The 25,924-nt window shown below is 43.7% G+C and overlaps 1 protein-coding gene across 3 annotated transcripts in view; it reads right to left on the reverse strand.

Moving 5' to 3' along the window:
* Window positions 1–25,924, reverse strand: part of CRPPA (CDP-L-ribitol pyrophosphorylase A) — a 278,128-nt gene that overhangs the window by 170,665 nt on the left and 81,539 nt on the right. For all 3 annotated transcript variants that reach the window (XM_072650821.1, XM_072650823.1, XM_072650822.1), the window contains exon 6: window positions 14,493–14,587. In XM_072650821.1, coding sequence (XP_072506922.1) covers window positions 14,493–14,587 — 95 coding nt within the window. The remainder of the gene's footprint in view (window positions 1–14,492; window positions 14,588–25,924) is intronic.

Consider the following 25,924-nt stretch of genomic DNA (forward strand, 5'->3'; position numbering starts at 1 on the left):
TACATTGCCTCTGAGAATCTTCTAAGCTCTACCCTCCAGCATACTATGCCCAAACTTACTAAGCCCAGGGAGGCTTATTACCAGACTGGACACAGGGGATGGATTTCTAGGCCATAGCAACCCTCTAAGAACAGCTGATCGAGGGGCTGAGGTCTTTTAGCATCAGTGAGGGGTGAAGGTAGGGGGACAAAGCATGCGAAATCACAGATCCTTGAAATAATCCAATAAATAAGTTGAGGAGACACCCAGAGAGTTCACTTGACTGTAGGTCTTGAAAGTTGCAATGCAACAGTAGCCTTTGAAAGCTGACACCTCCACCATTCAACCACCCTCACCCCATTCTACCTGTCCCTTTTAGCTGAGCTCCCACAGCTTGGAGGTGGAGCCATTCATGAGGAAGGGGGAAGGAGTATCAGAAAAGAGAATGTGGGGGCAGCTGACTCCAGCTGAGGTTATAAGAGATGTTTGAATTGGTAGGCAGACTTGGCGGAAGCTTCCACCCTATCTCCCACCTTTCTCCTCCTCTTGATCTTCCATGGGATCAGCAGCAAGGATGGAAAGGTCTGAGGAAACATTTCCCCCAGGTGTTCCCCCCAACCCACACACACCCCTAGCATTCCTCACACAGCAGCACCTTCCATGGCAGGGCCAACCAGACCTACCCTTCCCCTCAAGGGTATGAAGCAATGAAGATGGAGCCTGCCACCCAGAAAGGCTGCCAACTCTGTGTACCCTAGCACACAATGAGAATCAAGCTACTGAAAAAAAGAGCCTTGATCCTAAGTGCTGACTTTACTTCACTGCTTAATTCCTCTGAAGAGAAGGCTTGTTTTCATCACTGCACACTTTCTCCTCAATGCCCTCCATCAGGTTTTCATCCCAGCTGTTTCTATCCAAGCTCTCCATCCACAATTCCCAATGGCTAGGCCCAATGGCCTCCAATGGCCAAGCCCATCAGCCTCCAGTGGCCAACATCTTGTTTGACTTTTTCTGCCTCTGATGTGACTGATCGCTCAGGATTCCTCCTGGACACTCCCCCTGTCTCAGACAGCTCTGTTCCCAGTCCTTTCACTGATTTAGCTTCCTTCTCTAGTCCCTAAAATATGTTACATCTTCAGCTTTACCTGCTCTCTTGATTCTTTCCCTCAGCATCCTCAGCCACTCTCAGCTCTAATGGTCACCTTTTGGTTCCAATATCTGTGTGCTGAGTCCCAGTCCTGAACTCTCACCTGCTCACTGAATGTCCCCATCTGGATTGCCTCCCCCAGCAACCCACATTCAACCTGTTCAAAACAGAATCATCCTTCCAACTTCCCAACTTCTGTCTGTGGCCAGTGATGCTGGCTCAAAGCCCTAGGGTCCTTTTTCAATTAATCCTCCATCCTTATACCAACTTGCTCTACCATCTTCAATTAACTGAGACTGGGGGTGGTATGATACAACACAAAGAATCCTACCCATAAAGTCAAAGTGCTTGGAATCAGATCTCACTTTGAATGTTTACAACCTTGATGACCTTGGAAAAGTCACTCGCCTCTCTGAGCCTCAGTTTCCTCATCTGTTAAAGGAGGGAGGTGGAGCAGGCAGCCTCTGAGATCCCTTCCCACTTTAGAGTTGGGATACTAAGATTTTCTTTCTGCCTCCACAGGATCTCCCACATCCACACCAGCCCCTCCATTCACCGCCTCCCCCCGCCCCCGCCAAAAGGTTCCCCTGAGCTACAGTTGTTTTTTTCTCCTGTGTTCATTTCTTGTCTTTTAAGGTTCAGTATGAATGCAATAAAACCCAAACTATTTACCATAAGCCATCTCCCACCAACCAGAACATGAACTCTTTTTCATGCTTGAGAAAAAAAGCTTCACAATTCGCTTAAATGCATCAATGTCTTTTTTGACTAGTTAAATAAGCAAAGTGCAAATCAGAAAAACGGCAAGTGTTCCCTGGGTTATGCCTGAGTGTGGAAATTCCTCACTGCCAGGAGGACTGGCAGTCTGTGACAACCACCACCCCCCACGTCCCTCCAAACAACCCCGATCAGAACACCTCATTCTCCAAATAAACTATATACAAAGGGTACTTAAACAGCATTGACAGTAAACTTCCTGCATTTGTTGGAAAATTAAAGAAAGGCCCAAATGAGCCTCACACACAGAACCAATCATCAGGGAAAGTGTGTTAAGAAGTCTGCCGATCTGCATATTCTAAATACTTTCTAGTAATACCCATTTTCACCCTCAGAATCCACCCCAAGTCTTCACCCTCACTTATCCCACACAGCAATCATTCACCAACATGGGTCGACCCTACTTCTACCCCTTGTTCAAGCTCCTGTCCCCTTGCACCTCCAGACTCCAGTAATATACAATCCCTCTCCTCTCCAATCCATCCTCCATAAAACTATCTAAGTGATATCAAGGCACTGGCCTACCCCACCACTCCACTTTCCAAGTTGCAGCTGCTCCTTACTCACCATATGTGAATCCACATAAAATGCAGATTGTTGTTTGGTCTTTCAACTCTCCTACACACTAGCTCCAGCTTCTCCACATGGATGTGCAGGGGACAGGCAGGTCACCTAAGACAGGCAGGTCTTAACCAAAGCAAGGGCAATACTTCTAAAATTGAAAATAATTGTAACCTGTTCCCTGATGGATTCTTACTCAGACGACCATTCAATCAGGATCCAAGTTACCCTCAAAGTATTGGATAGAGTATTGGACTTAGAGTCTGAAAAACCAAGGGCTCAAGTCCCCCCTCTGACTTTTATTAGCTGAATGACCCTGGACAAGTCATTTTCTCTCAGTGCCTCAATTTCCTCATCTATAAAAGAGGGCGTTGAACTCCATGCTCTCCACGGTCCCTTTATGCTCTAAGCCTACAAACCTATTATGCTTATCAGGACAGAAATTATCTGACCAGTGACCTTCTATGTAGCCTGAGAAAATCTATGAACCTCCCATATCCTCTCTAGTCATGCCTACATGGAGCCAAAAGGAATGGTTGAGAATTAAATCTTCACTCAACTAATCAGCACTGCCTGTATACACAGATCAAAAAGAACCCTAATCCGTTTTCTTGTAGAAAGATGTACTGGAAGAATGAATGAATGAATGAGTGAACAAATGAATGAAGAAATGAAAAAGCATTTGCTAAGCTCTTTGGGTCAGGTACTGAGCTACTGAAAATACAGAAAAAAAGCAAGCCAGGCATTCCTGGCCCTCAAGATGACACAGTGGATAGAGTATCCTGACCTAGAGTCAGGAAGATCTGAGTTCAAATTTGGCCTAAAACATTTACTACCTGTGTGACTTTAGGCAAATCTGTTTGCTTATGTTTGCCTCAGTTTCCTCATCTGTAAAATGGGGATAACAACAGCACCTACCCCCCAAGGTTGTTGTGAGCATCAAAGAGATGATATTTGTAAAATGTTTAGCACAGTGCCTGGTACATAAGAGGCATTGTACATAATATACTAGGGAAATCAAATGAAGTCAGGGAGCACAGAGGGGAAGGGAAGGAGGTACGAAGTGATAGCGTCATGATGTGGAGGGGGCCAGGAAGTGAGGGATCAAGGTAGCCAAGGAGTGTCTGTTCCATAAAAGCTTGCTGCTCAAGGTCCATGAGGGCTCTGAGTGAGTGGGATGGGATGTGGACTCTCCCACTGTTCTCTGGATTATACTTTGCTCCACACAATCACAAGCTGCCCCCAATATAGAAAACTTTGGATACCCAGGGGCCTCTACAAATCAAGAAAATGTTTCCATATTTTGGGGAATTTCTGTTGCACATTCTGCAGAAGGAAATGCAAACCACCCTACTATCTTTGTCAAGAAAACCCCGAAATGGGGTCATGAAGACGCAGACACAACTGAGCAACAAGAAAAAGTTGTTCATATCCGAATGGCTCCAGATAGGAGGCTACAGATCTTCACGACGAATTATAAATAATGTATTTGACTCTCATCTTTAAAATTTAATGTCAAAACTTGAGGTTCTGATCTCTCATTGTCTTGTTCACCTAAAGAAAATGAATTTATCCCAAAGTTTTAAGGTTTCAAAGATGCCACACTTGCTTGAGAGGAAACACCAAAATGTGACCTTGAATTTCAACAAGTAAAGAAGCGTTTATAATCTCTGTCTTTTGATTTTTAATTTATGTGATTCACACATCGCCCTAGAGGTTTGTTTAGATCACAGGCTGACATGGTTAGGGAAGGGGAGACCAAGGGGCACAAGCTGGCTCTTCACTCCTGTATACACATTCCCATCTTCCCTATCTGACTCGATGTCACTTCTTTCTTCTCACAGAAACAAAAGATTGTTATGAACCCCTGAAGGTAAAACCTATAATGAGGCATCTTACTGTGCATAAAAATCTTAATGAAGAATTATTTCTTACATAAATACCACAATTAAAGAGGAAAATCCAAGCCCAAGTAGTGAGCTATTTGTAAATGTTGTGTCTCTGCATGCCCAACCAAAATACTGCTATTGCAAGACTTCACAACTTACACATAAAACAAATTGAAGTGTTTACATTTGCATATTTTCCTCCCAAATGAGGTTACTTAGTGAGCTTATATATAAAAGAGAAAGTAATTTTTCAAATCAGTCAACTTTCCCAGGCAATTTTGGGCATGAATACTATGATGTTACGAGTCAATTAATCAATATGTCCACCCACATTGGATTTATCAATAGCATAAACTGAGATCAAACTACATGTAGGAAAAATAATTATGAAGAAAAATCAAACATTCAAAAAAATTCAAAACATTCCAAAAATGTTGATTTTTTTCATTTGAAGTGAAAATAATTTAAAACTTCCCGAAAAAATCAAACTTGGTTTTGGGAAATGTTTGAATTTCTATGTGCCTAAGGACTAGCTTCAAGAGGTCCTCCCTATGAAGCCCCTGTTAGAGAGTTGAAGGAAAGATGTAATTGTCACTCATTACGTAGATTCTTCAATACATGTTGTGAGATTAAAATAGGAGATCCTTGAGGGCAAGAACTATTTCAGTTTCATGTCTGAATCTCTAACACTCGCATTTAACAAATGCTGGCAGAACTGCTGTGACATTGGTCCAAAGTTTGTCATTTACATTTTACACTGACCAGTCCACAAGTAAGTTCTTACAGGTGCTGGGCTCTGTGCTGGGTCCTGGAGGATACAAAGCACAGTGAATGGGCTCACATTCTAATGACGACAAGAACGAATAAAAATGAGAGAGGACAAATCCAAAGGGAATAAATACAAATATACACCAAGTGGTTCTATCCAAGATCGTTTAGGAGGGAACACACTAGCAAGTGGGAGGGGAGAAGGGATATAAATCAGGAGAGGCTCCATCCAGAAAACAGTCAAATATGTAAACAAATGAAAGAAACAAACAATCATTGGGCATCTTCAAGGTTCCACCTACAGTGCTAAGCCCTAGGTAAAAAGTGAGACAATCTCCACCCCCAAGGTACTTAGGTTCCAATAGAAGGAGACTAAGTTTGCTGAGGCAGGTGGGTCCAAGAAGTGAGAGGCCCTGCTTGACTGGAGCCTTGGGGTGGTACTTTGATACACTGCAGGGCAAGAAGCTGAAATCTGAAGGAGAAGGAGCACTAGGAGAGAGCAACACTGCCTAGTCCCTCAGCCGGAGATGGTGAGGCCCTTAAGTGTGGCCAGCAGAGGCAATTCCCAGTGGTTACCCCTCTGCTGTTTCATTACTATTGCCTTTCATAATAACCTTCACCATTCTAAAACCTGTCCACCAAAGGATTATACGTTATTCATTAAGCACATGGATGATTACTAGTTATCAATAACCACCCAACCCATCAATAAGCATTTTTAAGCACCTACTATGTACCAGATTCTGGGGGTACAAACAGAGGTGAAAAAATCCCTGACCTGGAGGACCCTACCCTCCATGGCAAGTACAATAAAACCTCATCAGAGAGGGAATGGCTGGACAACCTGTGGTCTATGAATGTCAGGGGATGCTATTGTGCTGTAAGAAATGATGAGGGAGACAGTTTCCAAAAGCCTGGGAAGATTTGCATGAACTGATTCAAAGTGGAGCAAGCAGAACCAGGAGAACAATTTAGACAAGAAACTCCCACAGAGAGAGCAGAACGGCCTCCAAGTGCCATACCCAGGAGGCGTTGTTTGGACACGGCTAACGCAAGAGTGTGCTTTCCTTGACTACACATATTTGGAACAAGTTTTGTTTCACTTGTTTTTTTGATGGCTGGGGAAGGGGAAGGGGAAGGTGGGAGTGAGAGAATGTAAAACTGAAAAGAGAACCTAATTTCAAAAAATAAATAAATAAACTCTTGAAGGACAGGTAATGCTTTGGCTATTTTTTTAAACCTCAGAACTTAGGATAGTGTAGGTGATTAATGAATGCTCCCTGACTGACTGAAGGGTAGTGAAGTGAACTGCTCCAGGAAGAGAATGACTTCAATAGGATAAATTATTATTTTTTTAAAAACATCCACATTAAAATGAAGCTAATCACTCCCCAGATGGAATGGCTGATCCTAGCCCCAAGGAAGGGGTGAGGAAATGCAGCTGTTTCATTTCCTTGGGGAGGTGGGGGACAAGGGGTACACAATGCTGTATACCCTGTTAAACTGGATCAAGGAATGTGCCACTTCTCTCGTTTTGTTTCTTTTTTAGTCAGGGGCAAGGCTCATGGGTGGTGGTACATCCGGAAATCATAGTGATGGAAAATAACAGGCAACAATAAGACAATTAAGGCAAAAATATAAATATGATATCCAAATACAGAAATTACGTAAAACAAATGAAAATCAGGGGAATTTAAATCCCATAAGCACAGCCTCACATCTCTCGAGCTCACAGGGTCCTCAGGGGCCAATGGGTCAAACCGTCTCCTTTTATAGGGACTTGAGGCCCAGGGAGGCCTAGAGTCCCCTTCCTCAGATTGAATATTTATCATGGATTTAGAAGTTGTTTGTTTAAGTATGATATAAAACTAAATCAGAGAAAGTGTTCAGTACTGTCTCTATGTTCCCAAGAATAAAATCAACATCCCAGTAGTCTACACTTCCAAATAATTAATTCATATCTAAATGTCAGGGAATATAGAATTCAACTTTTTCAAATTAACCCTCTCGTTTGTTTAGAAAGAACAGTCTTTCCATTGGGTCACTGACTTGGGAAGATAAACTGGAGTCCAAAAGGTCAAGATATTTTTAATGCAGTGAAAATAAACACTGAGGTGGAGGCCGCATTTCAGCAGGATTGCCCCCAGGAACCTTCCCTGTGGCTTTCCCTTGGCACACCACTTCACAGATGTACACACTGCTATTTGTGTTCCAGACTCTGAAGAAATACTTGTAATGGCAAAGTTTGGACTTTATTAACCACAGTATAAACCTAATTAATGCCACCCTCTGAAGCTCAGTGGTCTAATGATTGATATTTTTCCTTTACCTCTGGAGAACTGATCAGTGATCCAGGCCAACATCCCAAATTAAATTAATGTAATGGTCCTCAGCCATCCCTGGTGGCCTTCCATCCCACCCCCATAAACCACATATGGGGACCATTGAAGGCTGTTGGCCCCAGGGAGGAGGGGAGGCCCAGGAGTATGCTGCCAAAGCAATTGATAGATTTGTACTGAATGATTAGGGCCCAAATGAATGAGAGAGCATGGAAATGCATGGTGCCCAGGCAGCCAGGCTTCTTGGGCAGCAGTCTCTTCCTCCAGGAGGGAGTCTGCCCCTGGTTTCTTGGGGGCCCTCATTATCCATAGCACCCTGAATTGCTTTACCTGCCTCAACAAGAAGATGCATGGCATGACATCACCTCTGGCTGGGACTGCTGTTGTGGATACACAGGAGCTACCAGAGGAGTGCTCATCCCACAGGGGTCAGGTACCAGCTACTCCAGCAGACTCTGCTTGACCCAGAGGGCATATAAAGAATGACGAGCAGAAGTTACAAAGACAGAAGTGCAGGCTTGACATAAGGGCAGACTTTATTCGAGCTTCCCAGAGGAGGGGAGGAGGCGGTAGGTTCTTCCTACAGCGAGGACCACAAGAAAACTGTTTGGTGGGTGGGTCCCCTTCAGGGATGACTGGGTATACCCAAATAGAAAGGGATCTCTGCAGGCCACCAATCAGCGTTCTCTAAATTACATTATATTTTTATTGATTTTGCTGAGCATTTCCCAATTACACTTTAATCTGATTCAGGCCCCGCCCCAGAAGGCCACTTTGGGCCAATGAGTCTGATACACTGGGCTAGATAGCCCCTGAGGTCACTTCCGAAATTCTGATTTTTTAATCCATTACCTATATGCAGAGAGACACTAAAAATCCACACAACTTTCTCCTTCGCATTTCATTGTCAAGAAGTGAGATAGGAGGAAATGGATCCCATCTCCTTCCCATTAGGTCAATCCCTCAGTAAACTAAGTGAATTGTTCTATTGTGGAATTTATATCCATTATTTGTCCAGAAAGGGGGTAAGGTTCTCCTAGGTGCCCAGCTCATAGGGAGTTCTGATGGTCACAGCCTTTCAAGTGTATTAGTCCTGAAAAAACAGCTCAAATTCCCTAAGAGATAAAAGAAAAAGAAGGTCTCATATATAACATAATAAGATTTCATCAATAACAAGGTTTCATACCCTAAAATGCATACATGTGTCTTAGTGCTCGGTCAGCTCCTAAGTTTGCACTGTGCTAATAACCAGCTCCAGATACCCACTGTGTGGCTAAGGTGAAAACAAGATTCCAAGTTCCTCCTTTAAGCTGTATCCCCAGATCCCAGCTCAATGTCAGCATGCCACCAATTTCTTCCTGTAGTTTCAACTACATCCAGGCTTTTTCATTCACCCTAAGCAAAACAACCCGACTATTCTATACTGTATGACATGACACCACCCACCTCTGCCTGAAGGTTATTGGATTTCCATAGCAGTGATGTCACCCCTGCCCCCAACACACACGCACGCGCGCACACACACACACACACACACACACACACACACACACATACACACACACACACACACACACACACACACACACACACACACATCCTCTCTCAAGCACGGTGAAACCACCAAGGAGTAAAAATATCAGTTAAAATACAGGAGACAATTGTCCTTACTGAAAACTGGGATGACCGACTTTGGAAAGAATCCAGAACTCTGCTCAACACAACAAGCCCTAGTGGTTCTGGGGATGAAATGAGTGAACCACCTCCTGACAAGGGGGATGATGGACTCATTGGGGGCAGACGGAGACAGATCTGTTTTGGGTGCAGCCGATGGCCATGCTTATTTGTAAAGGCCTGGGGGTTTTCTTTTCTTTTCTTTTCTTTTCTTTTTTAATTTTCTTTTTTTTAAATTTATTTATTTAACTTTTAACATTCATTTACACAAAATTTTGGGGTCCAAATTTTCTCCTCCTCTTGTCCCCTCCCCCCATCCCAAAACACCGAGCATTCCAATTGCCCCCATCACCAATCTGCTCTCTCCTCTATCATGCCTCTCTGCCCTTGTCTCCATCCTCTCCTCTGTCCTGTAGGGCCAAATAACTTTCTATACCCCTTTACCTGTATTTCTTATTTCCTAGTGGCAAGAACAGTACTCGACAGCTGTTCCTAAACCTTTGAGTTCCAACTTCTCTTCCTCCCTCCCTCCCCACCCCCTCCTTTTGGAAGGCAAGCAATTCAATATAGGCCAAATCTGTGTAGTTTTGCAAATGACTTCCACAATAGCCATGTTGTATAAGACTAACTATATTTCCCTCCATCCTATCCTGCCCCCAATTACTTCTGTTCTCTCTTTTGATCGTGTCCCTTCCCATGAGTGTCGACCTCAAATTGCTCCCTCCTCCCCATGCCCTCCCTTCCTTCATCCCCCCCACCCTGCTTATCCCCTTATCCCCCACTTTCCTGTATTGTAAGATAGGTTTTCATACAAAAATGAGTGTGCATTTTATTCCTTCCTTTAATCAAATGTGATGAGAGTAGACTTCATGTTTTTCTCTCACCTCCCCTCTTTTTCCCTCCATTAAAAAGTCTTTTGCTTGCCTCTTTTATGAGAGATAATTTGCCCCATTCCATTTCTCCCTTTCTCCTCCCAATATATTTCTCTCTCACCGCTTGACTTCATTTTTCTAAGATATGATCCCATCCTCTTCAATTCACTCTGTGCACTCTGTCTCTACGTGTGTGTGTGTGCATGTGCGTGTGCATGTGTGTGTGTGTAATCCAACCCAGTACCCAGATACTGAATAGTTTCAAGAGTTACAGATATTGTCTTTCCATGTAGGAATGTAAACAGTTCAACTTTTATGAGTCCCTTATGACTTCTCTTTGCTGTTTACCTTTTCATGCTTCTCTTCATTCTTGTGTTTGAAAGTCAAATTTTCTTTTCAGCTCTGGTCTTTTCATCAAGAATGCTTGAAAGTCCTCTATTTCATTGAAAGACCAATTTTTCCCCTGAAGTATTATACTCAGTTTTGCTGGGTAGGTGATTCTTGGTTTTAGTCCTAGTTCCTTTGACTTCTGGAATATCCTATTCCACTCCCTTCAATCCCTTAACGTAGAAGCTGCTAGATCTTGTGTTATCCTGATTGTATTTCCACAATACTTGAATTGTTTCTTTCTAGCTGCTTGCAATATTTTCTCCTTGACCTGGAAACTCTGGAATTTGGCCACAATGTTCCTAGGAGTTTCTCTTTTTGGATCTCTTTCAGGTGGTGATCTGTGGATTCCTTGAATACTTATTTTGCCCTCTGGTTCTAGAATCTCAGGGCAGTTTTCCTTGATAATTTCATGAAAGATGATGTCTAGGCTCTTTTTCTGATCATGGCTTTCAGGTAGTCCCATAATTTTTAAATTGTCTCTCCTGGATGTATTTTCCAGGTCAGTTGTTTTTCCAATGACATATTTCACATTATCTTCCATTTTTTCATTCTTTTGGTTTTGTTTTGTGATTTCTTGGTTTCTCATAAAGTCATTAGCCTCCATCTGTTCCATTCTAGTTTTGAAAGAACTATTTTCTTCAGTGAGCTTTTGAACCTCTTTTTCCATTTGGCTAATTCTGCTTTTGAAAGCATTCTCCTCATTGGCTTTTTGAACCTCTTTTGCCAATTGAGTTAGCCTATTTTTCAGGGTGTTATTTTCTTCAGCATTTTTTTGGGTCTCCTTTAGCAGGGTGTTTACTTGTTTTTCATGCTTCACTTGCATGTCTCTCATTTCTCTTCCCAGTTTTTCCTTCACCTCTCTAACTTGATTTTCAAAATCCTTTTTGAGCTCTTCCATGGCCTGAGCCCATTGAGTGGGCTGGGACACAGAAGCCTTGACTGCTGTGTCTTTCCTTGATGGTAAGCATTGTTCTTCCTCATCAGAAAGGAAGGGAGGAAATACCTGTTCCCCAAGAAAGTAACCTTCTATAGTCTTATTTTCTTTCCCTTTCCTGGGCATTTTTCCAGCCAGTGACTTGCCCTCTGAATATTCACTTCACACCCACTTGGCCTCCAGATCCTCCCAGCCAGTGCTTGGGGTCTGAGATTCAAATGCTGCTTCCCAGCCTCAGGGCTTTGGGTGGGGGCAGGGCTGCTATTCAGTGTGAGATCAAGTTCAGGTGCTCAGGTGGGGGCAGGGCCACCTCACGGGCTCAGTTCCCTCAGGGGGTTTATGCAGAGACCTTCAACAATGGATCCAGGCTCCTGCCTGTTTGGGGAGCCCTGGTCTGCTCCTGCCTCCGCTGCTGCCTCCCGAAGGGGCCTAAGCCATGGGGGCACCCCACTCCCCCTTTGACCCTCCAAAGACACCCTCTCACTGACCCTCACCACCTGTGGGTGGAGGGACCCACGCAGCTGCTGGAGATTCCGTCCCCGAAGCCTGCTCGGATCTGCTCCCTGCTCAGATCTGCTCCTCTCAGCATGTGCGGCCAAGGTAGGGCTGGGCTCCGGGTCTGCAGCACAAGGACCTTTTGTGAGAGGTTTTCAGGTTCTCTGGAACAGAAATCTCCTCCGCTCCGTTGTTCTGTGGCTTCTGCTGCTCCAGAATTTGTTGCTCCAGAATCTTTTTTACAGATATTTTATGGGCTGTGGGATCAGAGCTAGCGTATGTGCGTCTGTCTACTCCACCATCTTGGCTCTCCCCCCCCCCCCCCGGGTTTTCTTTTCTTTCCTCAATTGGGGAGGAGGAGAACATGAGGGAAAGAAAAAATCTTTACTGATAACTGAAAAAAAATGTATAAACAAGAAAAGAAAACAAACAATAGCAGAAAATGAAAGGCGACGTCCCCATCCCCTGAGCCATCAGCACTCCTCTGGGCTGTCCTCCATGCTTGGACTGGTGCATTCTCCATCTGCCAAATCACACTCCTCTCCTTCAGCAACTTCTTCATGTTTTCTACACTCTCCTTAACAAAAGGTAAGTGGGGTAAGGAGGCAGTTCTCCAAACACTTCTGCCACATAACTCATTGCCTAGGAAATCCAGAGCCAATAATCACATCCCCTCTGGGGTGCCTCTAGCCCCTCCTTGAGGATTCAAAGATCTGAGGTGCAGTTATCACAATTATCACAGGCCAGCTTTCATCATACCTGTCCATTCATTATAACCAGCCAGCATTTATGAAGCACTCACTGTATACCAGGCACTGCCTTAGGTGTCAATGGTAGGAAGACTGAAATGGGACCCTGGACATGGCCTAATAGTGTACACACATCAAACACACAGGGGGAAGTGGGAGTGGGGTGGGGGGAAGGTTGGAGCTTGGAGCTGTCCCCTTCTCCATACCTTAGAGTTTCACAGACTAGCCAGGAGCACTGGAAGATGAAGTCACTCACATAGCCACTATGAGACAGAGGCAGGACCCAAAGATAGGTCTTCCTGGCTGGTCCTGTCCTCCAGACTGTGGCTTCTCATATAAACAGGAGGCATTTTTTTCTGGATTTAAGACATTAAATGTTTCTTCTTAATCCAATAAGTTTAACTGAGGTCCACTAGCACCTCAAAATCTGACAAGCCAGTCATTCATTGTCTTCATGCTGTTTACAGATTCCTTGCTGCTTTTAATTCTGTATATTAGGCTCATTGTTGGGTGGCAGTTCTATCCTGGGCTGCTGTCTTGGGCCACCCACTGCTTTGACCAGGGCTCCCAAGAGCACTCAGACTTTTCTGATTAACACTAGCATTCTGGGTATAGAATTCTGACATCAGCCAAACGCTAAGATGTATGTTTCACTACCTTACATAGAAAGGAAAGGTGGGCTTCCATACTGGATGATGAGGGACATGGATACTTCCAAAAGGAGCGTGATTTCAGCCTGAAAGGGTATGAACACAAGGAGTCCTAAACTATCTACAGAAAAACATCAGTCAACACGATCACGTCATAGACCTAGAGGCGGCGAGGACCTCGGACCTTGTCTGGGGCGAACTAAGGCCCAGAGTGGGGAGAAACTTGTCCAGGTTCACACACATTGTAGGTGGTAGAGTCAGGACTAAACCCAAGTCCTCAGGAATGCCTCCTTCATTTATCTCACAAAGAAAAAAATATCTTAATATTTTTTTCTAACTGTCTCAGAGTTGTAAGTGATGCTGAGGTCATCTCGTCCAAGTAAATATGAATTCTCTACAAGACTCCCCCCAAAGTGGTCATTCAGACTTTACAGGAAGGTCCTAAGGGTCAGGGGACAGCCTTCCTCTTAAAGATTCTAGTCAAAACAAAATGCTGTACTTGATCCATTGTGTTAAACTCACAGACCAAAGCCCATGTATGGCTAAGCACACCCAGGAAAAGAACTTGTTAGCCATGCTGCCTAGAGATGGCAGTGACTCCTCTCTCGAAAAGAATCAAAGCCACAAAGGGTGTGCCACCTTCTTCACACTAGGGACCAGGCCAAACCTCCCAGAACATGTTCTCAGGGGTCATTGTGGGACCATGCCCATCAGCCTTCTGCCTCTCCTCCTAGGACTCCACTCCCTATACCCCTCATCAGCATTCTCTGGCCCCATTCCATATCTCCTTCTGTGATCAACTCCATTCCCAAATACCTCAATTTCATCACCTCTTTCCAATTCTACCTCGCACCAACCTTGGGCTGAAACTGAAACTCAGCTGAGATGCTTATCTTTTCATGAAAAATAAAGGATAGATTTTTTTTTTCTCTTATCCAGTCAGAGAATAAAAACCCTAAGAAACCTAAATAACCAAAGAAAAATTACCCTTTTTTAGTGATGGTATTTAATGGTAATTAATCAATTAAATAAGTATTTCTTAAATATATATTATGAATCAGGTACCATGGACACATGATAAAAAGATAAAATTAAATAGTCCCTGCCCTCAGGGAGCTTATATTCTATCAAACAAACAAAATATGCCTATATAAGTAAATAGAGAAGAGATACAGAGTGATTTGAAGGTAATTTAAGCAGGAAGAGGGAGAAAGAGCTGCAGAGGAAAATAAAATCATGTTTTATCAACTCCATGGCCAAGGACTTACTTCCAGTTCCTTTTTCAGAAGTCCTTGAAGAAAACCTATGCATCCAGCATCTTCTTTTGTGTTCATGACAACACAAATCTGTTGTGAAATCTTGTCTAGGATGGGGGGACAGAAAGAAAGATATCAATACGTTGAATATAAAAACTCAATCTTTTGAACTCTACTTTCAATTCCCACAAACAACTTCTTCAAAGAACTGGGGAAAGTGTCTTGCTTTCCAACAATAGCAGGAATGGGAGGACTCTATGCTGTCAAGTTCTCAATTATTTTCTTCCCATCAAATCAGTAAATATATATTATGTGTATCCATAGAGATGGGGAAACCTGGGAGAACACAGGAAATGGAGTGTCTTAGGGATGCCACTTTATTTAACTTGGAAAGAGCATTGAACTGGAGAGTTAAAAACAGTTTCTGATCCAGTTCTTTATCACCTTGATTAAATCACCAGGTCTCTCAGGACCTCAGTTTCCTCCTATGTAAAAAAGAGGTGGAGAAGGGGCAAAATAGGTAAATCCAAGGCTCTCAGGATAGATGGTATCATAGAAATTACAGAGCCAGCAAACTCCTAATTCATTTCAACTGTCCCTGACAGATGCTCATCAACAACTGCTGAAATATTTTTATTGACAGAGAATTTATTATCTAATGACAACTAATGCAGATTTTTAAAAGCACCAGTTAGCTGTTTACACTGAACCAGATTCTGCCTCTAAATATTTGATCCTGATTCTACCCCATGTAGAGACAGAGGACTGTACTTGGGAGTTTGGAAGACCTGAGTTCAAATCTCACCTCAGAAACTAACTAGCTGGGGGGATGTCACTAAACATCTCTCCACCTCAGTTTCCTCATCTATAAAACAGGGATAATAATGGCACCTACCTGCCAAGGTTGCTGGGAGGATCAAACAACATGAGCATTTTGGAAAACTTAAAGTGCTGTAGAAATATTAGCTATTATTTTTATCCTCTGGAATGACACCAGTTTATAACAACACGCCTGAGGTTCATAGAAGCCCATGGGGGGGGGGGGGGGGGCTGTGAACTTAGATGGGGGGAAAATTACATCTTTATTTTCACTGAACTCTAGCCAAAATTTAGTGTTTCCTTCAGTTATGTTTAAAAAGGAAAAAGAAAAAAGACCTAATTCTGAGAAGAGATTCACAGGCTTGACCAGATGCTATCACAAGGGTCTAGGACCCACACAAAAGGTGACTTAGAAGAAGCCTAATCCATCAGCCACAAGACAACCCTTCCATTACTCAGGTCAGCTATGGGCCTTCTGAAGTCTTCTCCTCTCCAGACAAAATAACCCAACTGTCCTCAACCCGTCTTGCTGAAGTGGCTTTAGCTTTGTTCTTCTGGGTCTCAGAGGGCAGAACGAGCAAGCCGTGGGAGCTAGAAAGAGGCATTTTAGAAACTGGGAAAAACTTTCTAATAGTTGGAGCCCTCCCCAGGTAGAATGGGCTGCCTTGGGAGGGAGGACTGGGGCACCACTTCTCAGCTGAGTCATAGTAGGTAATTCCTTTGAGGTAGAGGATGGACTCACTGAGGCCCATGCCAACTCTCAGACCCCATCAGTTTGCAACCATGCCTTTAACACCCTGGCTCTGAGTAGCTGCCCCATCCCCACGGCCTTCTGTGATACATGCTTGAGTATGACCCTGTTTTTTGTTTTAAATACAGCACCAGGAACAGGACAGAATTCATCAAGTGTAGACAGAGGAGGGGAAGAGAACTGTGGGGGCAATGATTTCTCTTGCTCTGGCCAGTCAAAGCTCCTTCTACCACTGGATTCAACCAATAGATGTTATTATCATACATTTTATCAAAGTGAAATCCAACCCATGTAAAACAAAACAAAATTAGGCTTTCTTATACTTAATAGATCAACAAAATGGGATAAATGCTTAATAGCAGCATGGTACAAGGGACAACACACTGGTTCTGGGTCCTGAGGAACTGGGTTCAGCCCCAAGCTCTGCTCCTTAATACTTGTGTGAAGCCAAACAAATCACTTACTGTTCTGTGGCCTCAGTTTCCTCATCTGTAATATGAGGGATTTAGACCACATGACCTCCCAGATCCCTTCCAGATACAGGCCTATGAGCCTCTAGACTGTATAAGACAAATGGGCAGGGTCTGTGACATATTCAGATGCTCTCCAAAGGCTGGACAAATAAACTCACCACTTTTGGTTTTGTTTTGTGCTTAATATGAAGCAATTGAGAATATCTGTAAATCTTTTTTTTTTCATGCTACCTTTGGGAAAGAACAGTCACATACTTTCCTAAAATCCTATTTGCTGAATCACAAAATCATAACTAAGTAGCATTTACGTGACATTTTAAGGTTTGCAAAGCACTTGATAAATATTTCATCCCCACAAGGAGGGAGAAGGGAAGGGACAAGCTTTTATTTCGTATCTAATGTGTGCCAGGCACTGGGCTAACAGCATTTTATAAATATAATCTCATTCATTCCTCACTACAACCCTGCAAGACAGGTGCTGTCATTATCCCCATTTTACAGTTGAGGAAACCGAGGCAAATAGCAGTGAAGTGATAGCCCAGAGGACCACACAGCTAGTAAGTAACTGAGGCTAGGTTTGAACTCAGGTCTTTCTGATTCCAGCTCCAATGCTCTATCCAATGCACCACACAGCTGCCTATGGAAAGGTACAGGGCAGAGGGCATGTCTTCATCTAGCAGGTCCTTATGCCAACCTATGGGGCAGCTAGATGACCCAATGGAGAGAACGCCAGGTTTAAAGTCAGGAAGACTCCTGGGCAAGTCACATAACCCTGTGTGCCTCAGTTTCCTCATCTGTAAAATGGACTGGAGGACATGGCAAACTACTCCAGTAGTTTGACAAGAAAAGCCCAATGGGGTCATCAAGAGTTGGATACAACTGACAATGACTTGCCAAGAACAACAAAAATGTCGATTTGTGCCAACAGGCCCAAACATTTCTTCTCTTTTTCTGACATCAGACTCTATGGGGCACTGGTCCCTCAGGCTCACAACCCAGGTGTCATCCTTGATTCCTCCCTCTTTCTCACTCCCCCATATCCAATATGGCACCAAGGTCTGTCGATTTCACCTGTCCAGCATCTCTTGAATACACTCCCTCTTGTCCTCTGACCCTGCCCCCATCCTGTGCAGTCCCTCATCTCCTGGAGCCTGGACCACTGCAGGAGCTGTGGGAGCACTGCCTGCCTCCAGTCTCTCCCTGTTCCAACCCAGTCTCCATCCAACCACTAACAGGACTTTCCTAAAGCTCATGTCACTTGCTTCCCTGCTCCCTGCACTCCCAATCCCCTCCAGGACACAAAATCCAAGCCCTTCCTGACCCACCCTGCATCCTCCCACATCACTCTCCACACACATCCTTGGATCCAGTAACTGGTGTCCTCTCTCTGTACCCCATGCCTGGAATGTTGCCCTGCCTCCACTCTACCTACTGGCCTCCCTGGTTTTCCTTAAGTCCCAAGTAAAATCCCCCTTTGTACAGGAAGCCTTCCCACCCTTCTTAATTCTAGGCCCTTCCCTCCTTCATTATTTCCATTTATCCTGCAGACAGCTTACTCAGGGTGTGCCTCTTTGCTTGTGGTCTCCTGCCCTTTACTGTGAGCTATCTTTTTCCTCTTTTTGTATCCCCAGTACTTAGAGCAGTGATTGGTGTGCAGTAGGCATTTAATAAATGTTGATGGACTGCCTTCCTGGTTCCCTACTGCTTCCTGACCACATAATTTAAGTGCAGGGAATACTGAGGAAGGCAGAAACAGACCCCTCCCAGAGATCATGTTCTAATGCGAGAGACAAAGTGTCACTGAGTGGATGTAGACAAGAGCTGAGCAGTGCAAATGCAGAGTGATCTGGAAATGGACATCTCAGGTTAGTGAGGATGACCTCGAGCCAGTCCCAGCACAAAAAAAATGAGAGGAAAAAGGGAGAAATTACCTTTCAGATCTACAGATGGGGAAGAAAAACTGAGGGGATCACAGAAAATAAAACAGACAATTTTGATTATATAAAATTCTAAAGGTTTTGCACAAACAAAACCAATACAGCCAAAACCAGAAGAATAGCTGTTAAACAGGGAAAATGTTTGCAATAAGTTTCTCTGATAAAGGTCTCACTTACAAGATACAGAAGGAACTGATTCCAATTTATGAGACACTAAACCACTTTTCAATAAGATTAAAGAATAGGAATGGGCAGTTCTCAAAGAAAGAAATGCAGCAGATCAACCTCCACATGAAAAAATGTTACAAATCACTAGTCATTAGAGAAGTATGAATTGGAGCAGCTCTGGGTTTCCACCTCATATTCATCAGAAGGACAAAGCTGACAAAAAACACAATGACAAATGTTGGAAAGGCTGATGAAAACTAAGCACGTGAATGCACTGTTGCTGCAGCTATGAATTTGTCCAGTCTTCCTGAAAATAGGGGCTCAAAAACATTACTAAACTGTACACGCTCTTTAACCAAGTGATGTCCCTGCCAGGGCTAATCCTGAAACAGATCAAAGAAAGGAGGAAGGATGCGTATGTATCACCTTCCATGAGGCAGATGGTGGTACAGAGGGCAGAGCACTGGACCTGGAGTCAGAAAGACCTGAGTTCAAATCCTACCTCACGCACTCACTAGCTATGCGACCTTGTCCAGGGTCACCTAACCTCTGTATGACTCAGTTTTCTCATCTATAAAATGAGGTTAATAATAGTACCTTCCTCCCAGGAATGTTGAAAAGGTAAAATGAGATAATAACTGTAAAGCATTTAGCATAGTTCCTGGCATACAGCAGGTGCTACACAAATGCCAGGTAGTGTAGCAGTAGTGGCAGCAGCAGCTCTTGTAGTGGTAATAATGACAGCAGTAGTAGTGATAGTAATGACAGGAGTAGTGGCAGTACTAGCAGTCTCAGTAGTAATAGAGGTGGCAGTAGTAATAGTAGTAGTAGTAGTAGTAGCAGTAACAGCAGCAGTAGTAGTAGTGGTGGCCGTGACAGTAGCAGCAGTTATTATTTATTATAGTTGCCACCATTATTACAGCGCTCTTCTTTTTTGTAGTAAAGCACTGCCAACAGAAGGGGGAGCCCATCAGTTGGAGTCTATGAATACACCAGTATTTTGTTTTCTGCTGTAAGAAGTGACAAAAGAGGCAATGAAACAACACACCTAAGGAGACTTGTATGAATTAATGGACTTGGCACCATGTGGACTCATTTTTTTTTTTTTGGCTATTCACACATCTGGGGCCGATAGGTGGCGCCATAGTGCACAGAGCCTTGGGCCTGGAGTCACAGACTCCTCTTTCTGAGTTCAAATCTGGCCTCAGATACTTCCTCTCTGTGTGACTCTGGGAAAGTCACATCTCTGTGTTTGCCTCAGTTATTTCATCTGTAAATTAAGCTGGAGGAGATGGAAAACCATTCCAGTATCTCTGCCAAGAAAATCCTAAATGGGATCACAGAAAGTCAGACATGACTGAACAACAACATGTACATCTGTGTGAAAGACTGTGCTTTTCCCTTTTTATCCAGGGAATGTGGATGGATAGGAAATGGAGAGGATCGGGGAAGTGGGGAGTTAAATGCCATACTGGGGCGGGGGGAGGCACATCGAGAGAGAGACAGAGACAGAGACAGAGAAAGAGAGACAGAGAGAGAAGAAGATATAAAGGTTTATTGAACCATTTTTCAAAATGCCCAGAAGGGAATAGCAGGATGATCAGAGGGAAGCACAGACAGGCAGGACAGCTTTGAAAGTGATATGTTGAATTTCTTATGTATTTTTTAAAAGTTGAGCTGTAGGTAATAAATTCATGGTTTCATATATAACACTCTTTTCCTATTCTCTTTTTATATGGAAATGCTCAGTATGTGTGTGTGTCTCTCTGTCTCTGTCTGTCTTTGTTTCTCTCTGTCTTTTCCCTGCTCCCCCTCCAATTCTAAATTAATAAAAAAGAATGAGAAAAACAAGTGATGATTTTTCCTCACTCAAACATGCACCCTAAAGGCAGGGTCCAGAGGCACAACAACATTCTGTGGCAGAATTCAGGTCTACAAGGATTCAGGGCTCCCAGAAAGAGATGAGAGTACACCAACACAAATGATTCCAAAAGAGGACTTCTGGCAGCCAAGATGGTGGAGTAAGCAGTAAGTTGCTCTTACTCTCCCTTACTGACCTTGAAAAACCCAGAAAATACCACCCCAGGAAAAATCCTAGAAGAGCGGAGCCAGCAGACAGGGCATGGCAGACTTTTGGCCCATGAGTCTAAGGGGATTAATGGGAAAGATCCATCATGCTGTGACTGAAAGGGACCAGTACAGGGTGGTAGGCATCCCAGCAGCCAGCTCTGCCTCAGCAGACCAACAGGAGATCCTGAGCCCCAGGGTGGTGGAGCTGGCAAGCGCCAATACCAGGACCCCCAAGTCAGAGAGGGGAACCAGCAAACACCAGCACAGGAAATCATCACTTGCACTGCCTGTAGCCCCCAGCACAAGAAATATGGGATAGATCCCCCTGTGCCTCAGAAACAAAAATCAACTTTAAAATCCAGGAAAAATACAAAACCATGAGCAAGAAGCAATATAGAAAAATTAAGATTATAGATTCTTATTATGGGGGCAGGGAAGATCAAAACACAAATTCAGAAGAGGACAGCATTGTCACTAGACCCATATCTGAAACCTCAGAATGGAATGTGAACTGGTCTCAAGCCCAAAACACCTTCTTAGAAGAGCTCACAAAGGATTTTAAAAGTCAAATTAGAGAGGTAGAAGAAAAATTGAACAATTCCTTTAAAAATACAAATGACAAAATGGAAAAAAAATTCACTGAAGTAAACAAATGATTCCAAGGAGGAATCTAAGGTGCCAGAGCTGCTCAGGAAAATGGCCAACTGCTGCTTCAATCCTGAGAAGCAAGACAGGTAACTAAAAAGGAATTCTCTAAAAGAATGTGAAAATCCACTAAAAAGAATGTCAGGAATCCAGATTGAATGCCCTTTGATCTGTGCCTGGGGCAGGGGAAAGGTCAAAGGAGGCCTGGGCCTACAGCTGCCCAGGACCTGAAGAACAGGAACCTAGGTGTTCATTTGCTTTGATTTTCTCTGACAAAAAGTTCCTGCAGGCTAGGAATAAAAGAGAAGAAAGAGATAACAGAGAATTGAAACATCAGGCAAATGAGGCAATCAATGCTCAAGTGTCTAAGCCCAGAGATATAGCAACCCAGTACTATGAAAGAACTGGCCAAGGTGATTACTGAGCTCCAGACTAGGATCTTGAAGGAATCATGGAAGAGATAAGGGGGGGAAGGGGGAGGGGGTGCCTCAGGCCTAAAATAATTGAATGCCCCCCTTTTTAAAAAGGAGAATGATGAGAAGGATTCTTCCAACTACAATCCAGGGAGTCTGACTTTAACTTTTGGCAAAATTCAGTAACGCACTATGGAAAAGATTTTGTGAAAAAAACTCAGAGAAGAAAGCAATGATCCCTCCAAGCCAGCATGGGTTCAGTAAGATGATGAAGACAACCTCAATGTCTTTTTGACTAAACTGGAAAACAAGAGAGATGTTGTACACAGAGCTGAATTTCCCAAGGCCCCTGTCAAAGTCTCTCCTTTGTACTCATGGATAAGAGATCAGAGAGATGTAGGCTTTTCTCCTACCCATGGAGGTGGGCACCTACCCACATATGTTCCTTCTCGGTCTCCTCTTTATCACAACTTCTAATCCCAGGTGTCTCTCAGGGGTCTGTCCTGGGTTCCTTTCTCTTCTCTTATACTCCTCAGCTTGGTGATCTCATCAACTCCCACAGACTTAACTATCATCTCTACGCTAATGATTCTCAAGTCTACCTTTCCTGTCCCAATCTCTCTTCTGATCTCCAATCTTACATTTCCAACTGCGTTTCAAACATCTCTGTCTGGATGTCCACTGGACATCTTAAACTTAATATGCTCAAAACAGAACTCATAATCTTTTCCCCAAAACCCTCCCCTCTTTCCTTATTACTGTAAAGTACCTCCATCCTCCTATCCCTCAGGCTCACAACCTAGGAGTCATCCTGGATTCATCCCCACCATTTCCAATATGGTACCAAGGTTTGTCAATTTCACTTTGGCAGCATCTCTTGAATATGCCCCCTTCTCTCCTCTGAGAACAGAGGCTGGTGGGTCTGCCGACCTCAAGTCTCTCCCCACTCTAATTCAGCCTCCACTGAGCTACCAAACTGATTTTCAGAAAGGAAGATCTGACCACATCACTCCCCTGCTCAATAAACTCCTGTTTCTCCCTGTCACCTCCAGGATCAAATATATAAGCCTCTGATTAGCATTCAAAGCCCTTCACAACCTAGCCCCCTCCCTCACTTTTCTGTTTCCTCACACCTTCCTCACTAACAAATACTCTTCAGTCCAGTGATACCAGCCCCCAGTCCATTCCACAAACAAGATACTCCACCTCCCTCTGATCAGGGCATTTTCTCTGGCTGTCCCCTATGCCTGGAATGCTCTCCCACCCCGACCTCCCCAATCTGAGTGCTGACCTCCCTGGCTTCTTTTAAATCTTGACTAAAATCCCACCTTCTACAGGAAGCCTTCCCCAACCTCTCTTAATTCCAAGGCCTTCCCTCTGTTTGTCATTTCCTATTTCTCTTGTATATATTTGCTAGTATGGTTTCCCCCACATGAGATCATGAGCTCCTTGAGGACAGGGACTGTCTTTTGCTTCTTTTCGTATCCCAGTATTTAGCACAGTGACTGACACATAGTAGGTGTTTAATAAATGTTGATTGACTGAGGTGGGCAAGGTGTCAGAATAGTGAAGAAGAACTGACTGAAAAAAGAGCCAAAATCAGGGAAGGATTGGTCCCAAACTGGAAGTGAATTCTATAGTGTAATGGCATTCGACTCTTACCTTGAACCTGTTCAATTCAGTCTTTAAAGGTATGGATAGTATGTTTATCAATTTTACAAATGACACAAAGCTGCCAGAGTTCACTCTAGCATCCTCTGATTCCATCTGGTGACATAGTCAAGATCCAAGAACTTCTGGACCAATTAAAATGATGGGCCAAACCTAATCTCATGGAACCAAGTGATCAGCTTCCTTCCACATGGGACCAGGAACACAAAAGGGGAGCACAGAAGGAAGGGGGCATGCCACATGTCTTTGAGCTCCACAATTATGGCATCCTGGACCTAGATGTGGAAGGAGCCTCAGAGGCCCCTCAGGAGGTCTACAGCCTTCATTTGGCAGATAATGAAACTGCGGCCCCCAGAGGTGACCTGTTCAAGTGTCAGGGGCATCATCTGAACCTGGGCCCTCTATCACCAAAGTCATGGCTCTTGGCACTATACAGTGATATATGAGCATGAGTTAGAGGTGTGCTAGGGCAGCAGGAAAAGCTAAGGAGATATTACACTACATTAGTGAACAAATTAAAGATGTTTATTGAGCAGTTATTGTGGTCAAGCCCTGGGGGTACAAAGGGAAAAGCCCTTACCTCAAGAAGCTTCCATTCAAATGGGAGGAAAAGGAGCTTTCCTAGTTTAGTTTGGGTCACCCTGGAGTGGCCAGAGAGGATGAGCAGGCTCCTAAGTGAGCCCACTGACTTGCCCTTTCTAACAATGACAATGTAATAATCCCAGAGCTAGAAACTAGGAAGGAACAGATGCACGATGACTGTCTCCAGATCCTTGATCATCCAAAATTCTTAAGACTCGATAGCTTCAACAGAATTATGCCTCGACTAGACCCTGGATTTTAGCTGCCCCTCACAGGGACAATTCATTAACAAACATATATTGACACAGTACCAAGGACTATGCCGAGAGCTAGAGACACAAAAAAAGGTAAAAACGGGCCCTGCCTTCAACAAGTTCACACCCTAATGGGGAATCTTGAAAATAACTAGATAGATGTGATGTTAATGGGAGTTAAAGATCTTCCCCATATATGACTCAAGTGGAGCCCATTGGGGTAGGAACTTGCTTAAAGGGAGAGTTTGCTTATGGGGAGTTTTGCTTGCTTTCACACCTTTTGTCAGACACTAAAGCAAGAGGATTGTGATGGGTCCTGGCTCTGAAAAAGGTATATATACACTGAGGTGAGGTTTTGCTTGGGGGCTCACTCTTTGAAAGAAGGTTCCTGTGCCAGATGAGAATCTGGGTAGCCATTAAGAACACCCCCCCCCCCAATTTTTGAAAACCCAGATGTTGGTGCTTTTCTCTCTGTAACTATGTATGTATGTGATGGTCAGACAGTTGGATCTGTCCATTGATCTGTGGTATAAGCATTGCTTATGGTCAGAGAGTGAGAAACCCTGTCTGTTGGTCTTTATTTCTCTGCTTGTATTTTCTCTGTTGGTATATGTAATTAGAGTAGATTGTTGACCCCTCAAAGACTGCTTTCCTTTTAGAAAAGCAGATTCAAGAAAGCACACTACCAGGTGCCAGGGTGCTTGCTGTTACAAGTATATACCACAAATAGATCTATTTTTGTATATATGTATATATGTGTGCATGTACACACACAAACACACACACACACACACACACAGAATGTCACAAAAGTCTTTGTGCAGTTTTAAGCTATTAAAGCCTTTTTTTAAATAGCCATAAAGACAGAAATAAAGGGAGGGAAAAGGAGAGAGGAGAGGTAGAAGAGACAGAGACAGACACAGACACAAGGAAGAAGGAAAGGAGGGAGTATGGAAGAAGAGAGAGAGAGAGAGAGAGAGAGAGAGAGAGAGAGGATGAAGGTCACAGAAAAAGAGAAGGCAATGGGAGCTCACTGAGTTTTGGTGACCAGAGTATATATTCCAGGTAAGGATACAGAAAGGTCTGGCTTGGGAAGGAAGAGCTTGGTGATGTGGTTCCTTTCTGTCTCACTTAGTACTTTCTGGGTATCCCTGTCACAGCCACACAGTGGATCAACATCTTCATGGAATGATCTATAACAGCAACCTTACAAATCACTGCAACTGGAAAAATCTGGGGCCCCACTGACTGAGGAAGGGCTGAAAAAACTTTAGGATATGAGCACAATGGAATTTTACTTTGAATAATGAATTAAACATTCCAAGAAACAAGGGAAGGCTTCTAAGATCTGACAGAGTGAAGGAGGCAGAAACAGGAACGTAAATTACATGATGACAACAAGAAATTGGAAACGACAAAAAAAGACGATGGAATTATCACAGTCAAATTTATCGCTGAGAGAGATGAGAAAATGTCCATCCCTTCCTTCTCTTCAGAGACAAAGGCCCAAAGACATGGATGTGGTAAGAACTGGCTGATGTGCTGATGAGTTTTACTTAACTGCTTTTCATCCTTATTTATTTGATTTGTGTAATAAGGGATGACTCCCTGGGTAGGGGAGGGGGCAAATATCTAGGGGGAAAGTAATGCAAAAACAAAAG

The sequence above is a fragment of the Notamacropus eugenii genome, chromosome 3, assembly GCF_028372415.1.
Source record: "Notamacropus eugenii isolate mMacEug1 chromosome 3, mMacEug1.pri_v2, whole genome shotgun sequence".
NCBI classification, from domain to species: Eukaryota; Metazoa; Chordata; class Mammalia; order Diprotodontia; family Macropodidae; genus Notamacropus; species Notamacropus eugenii.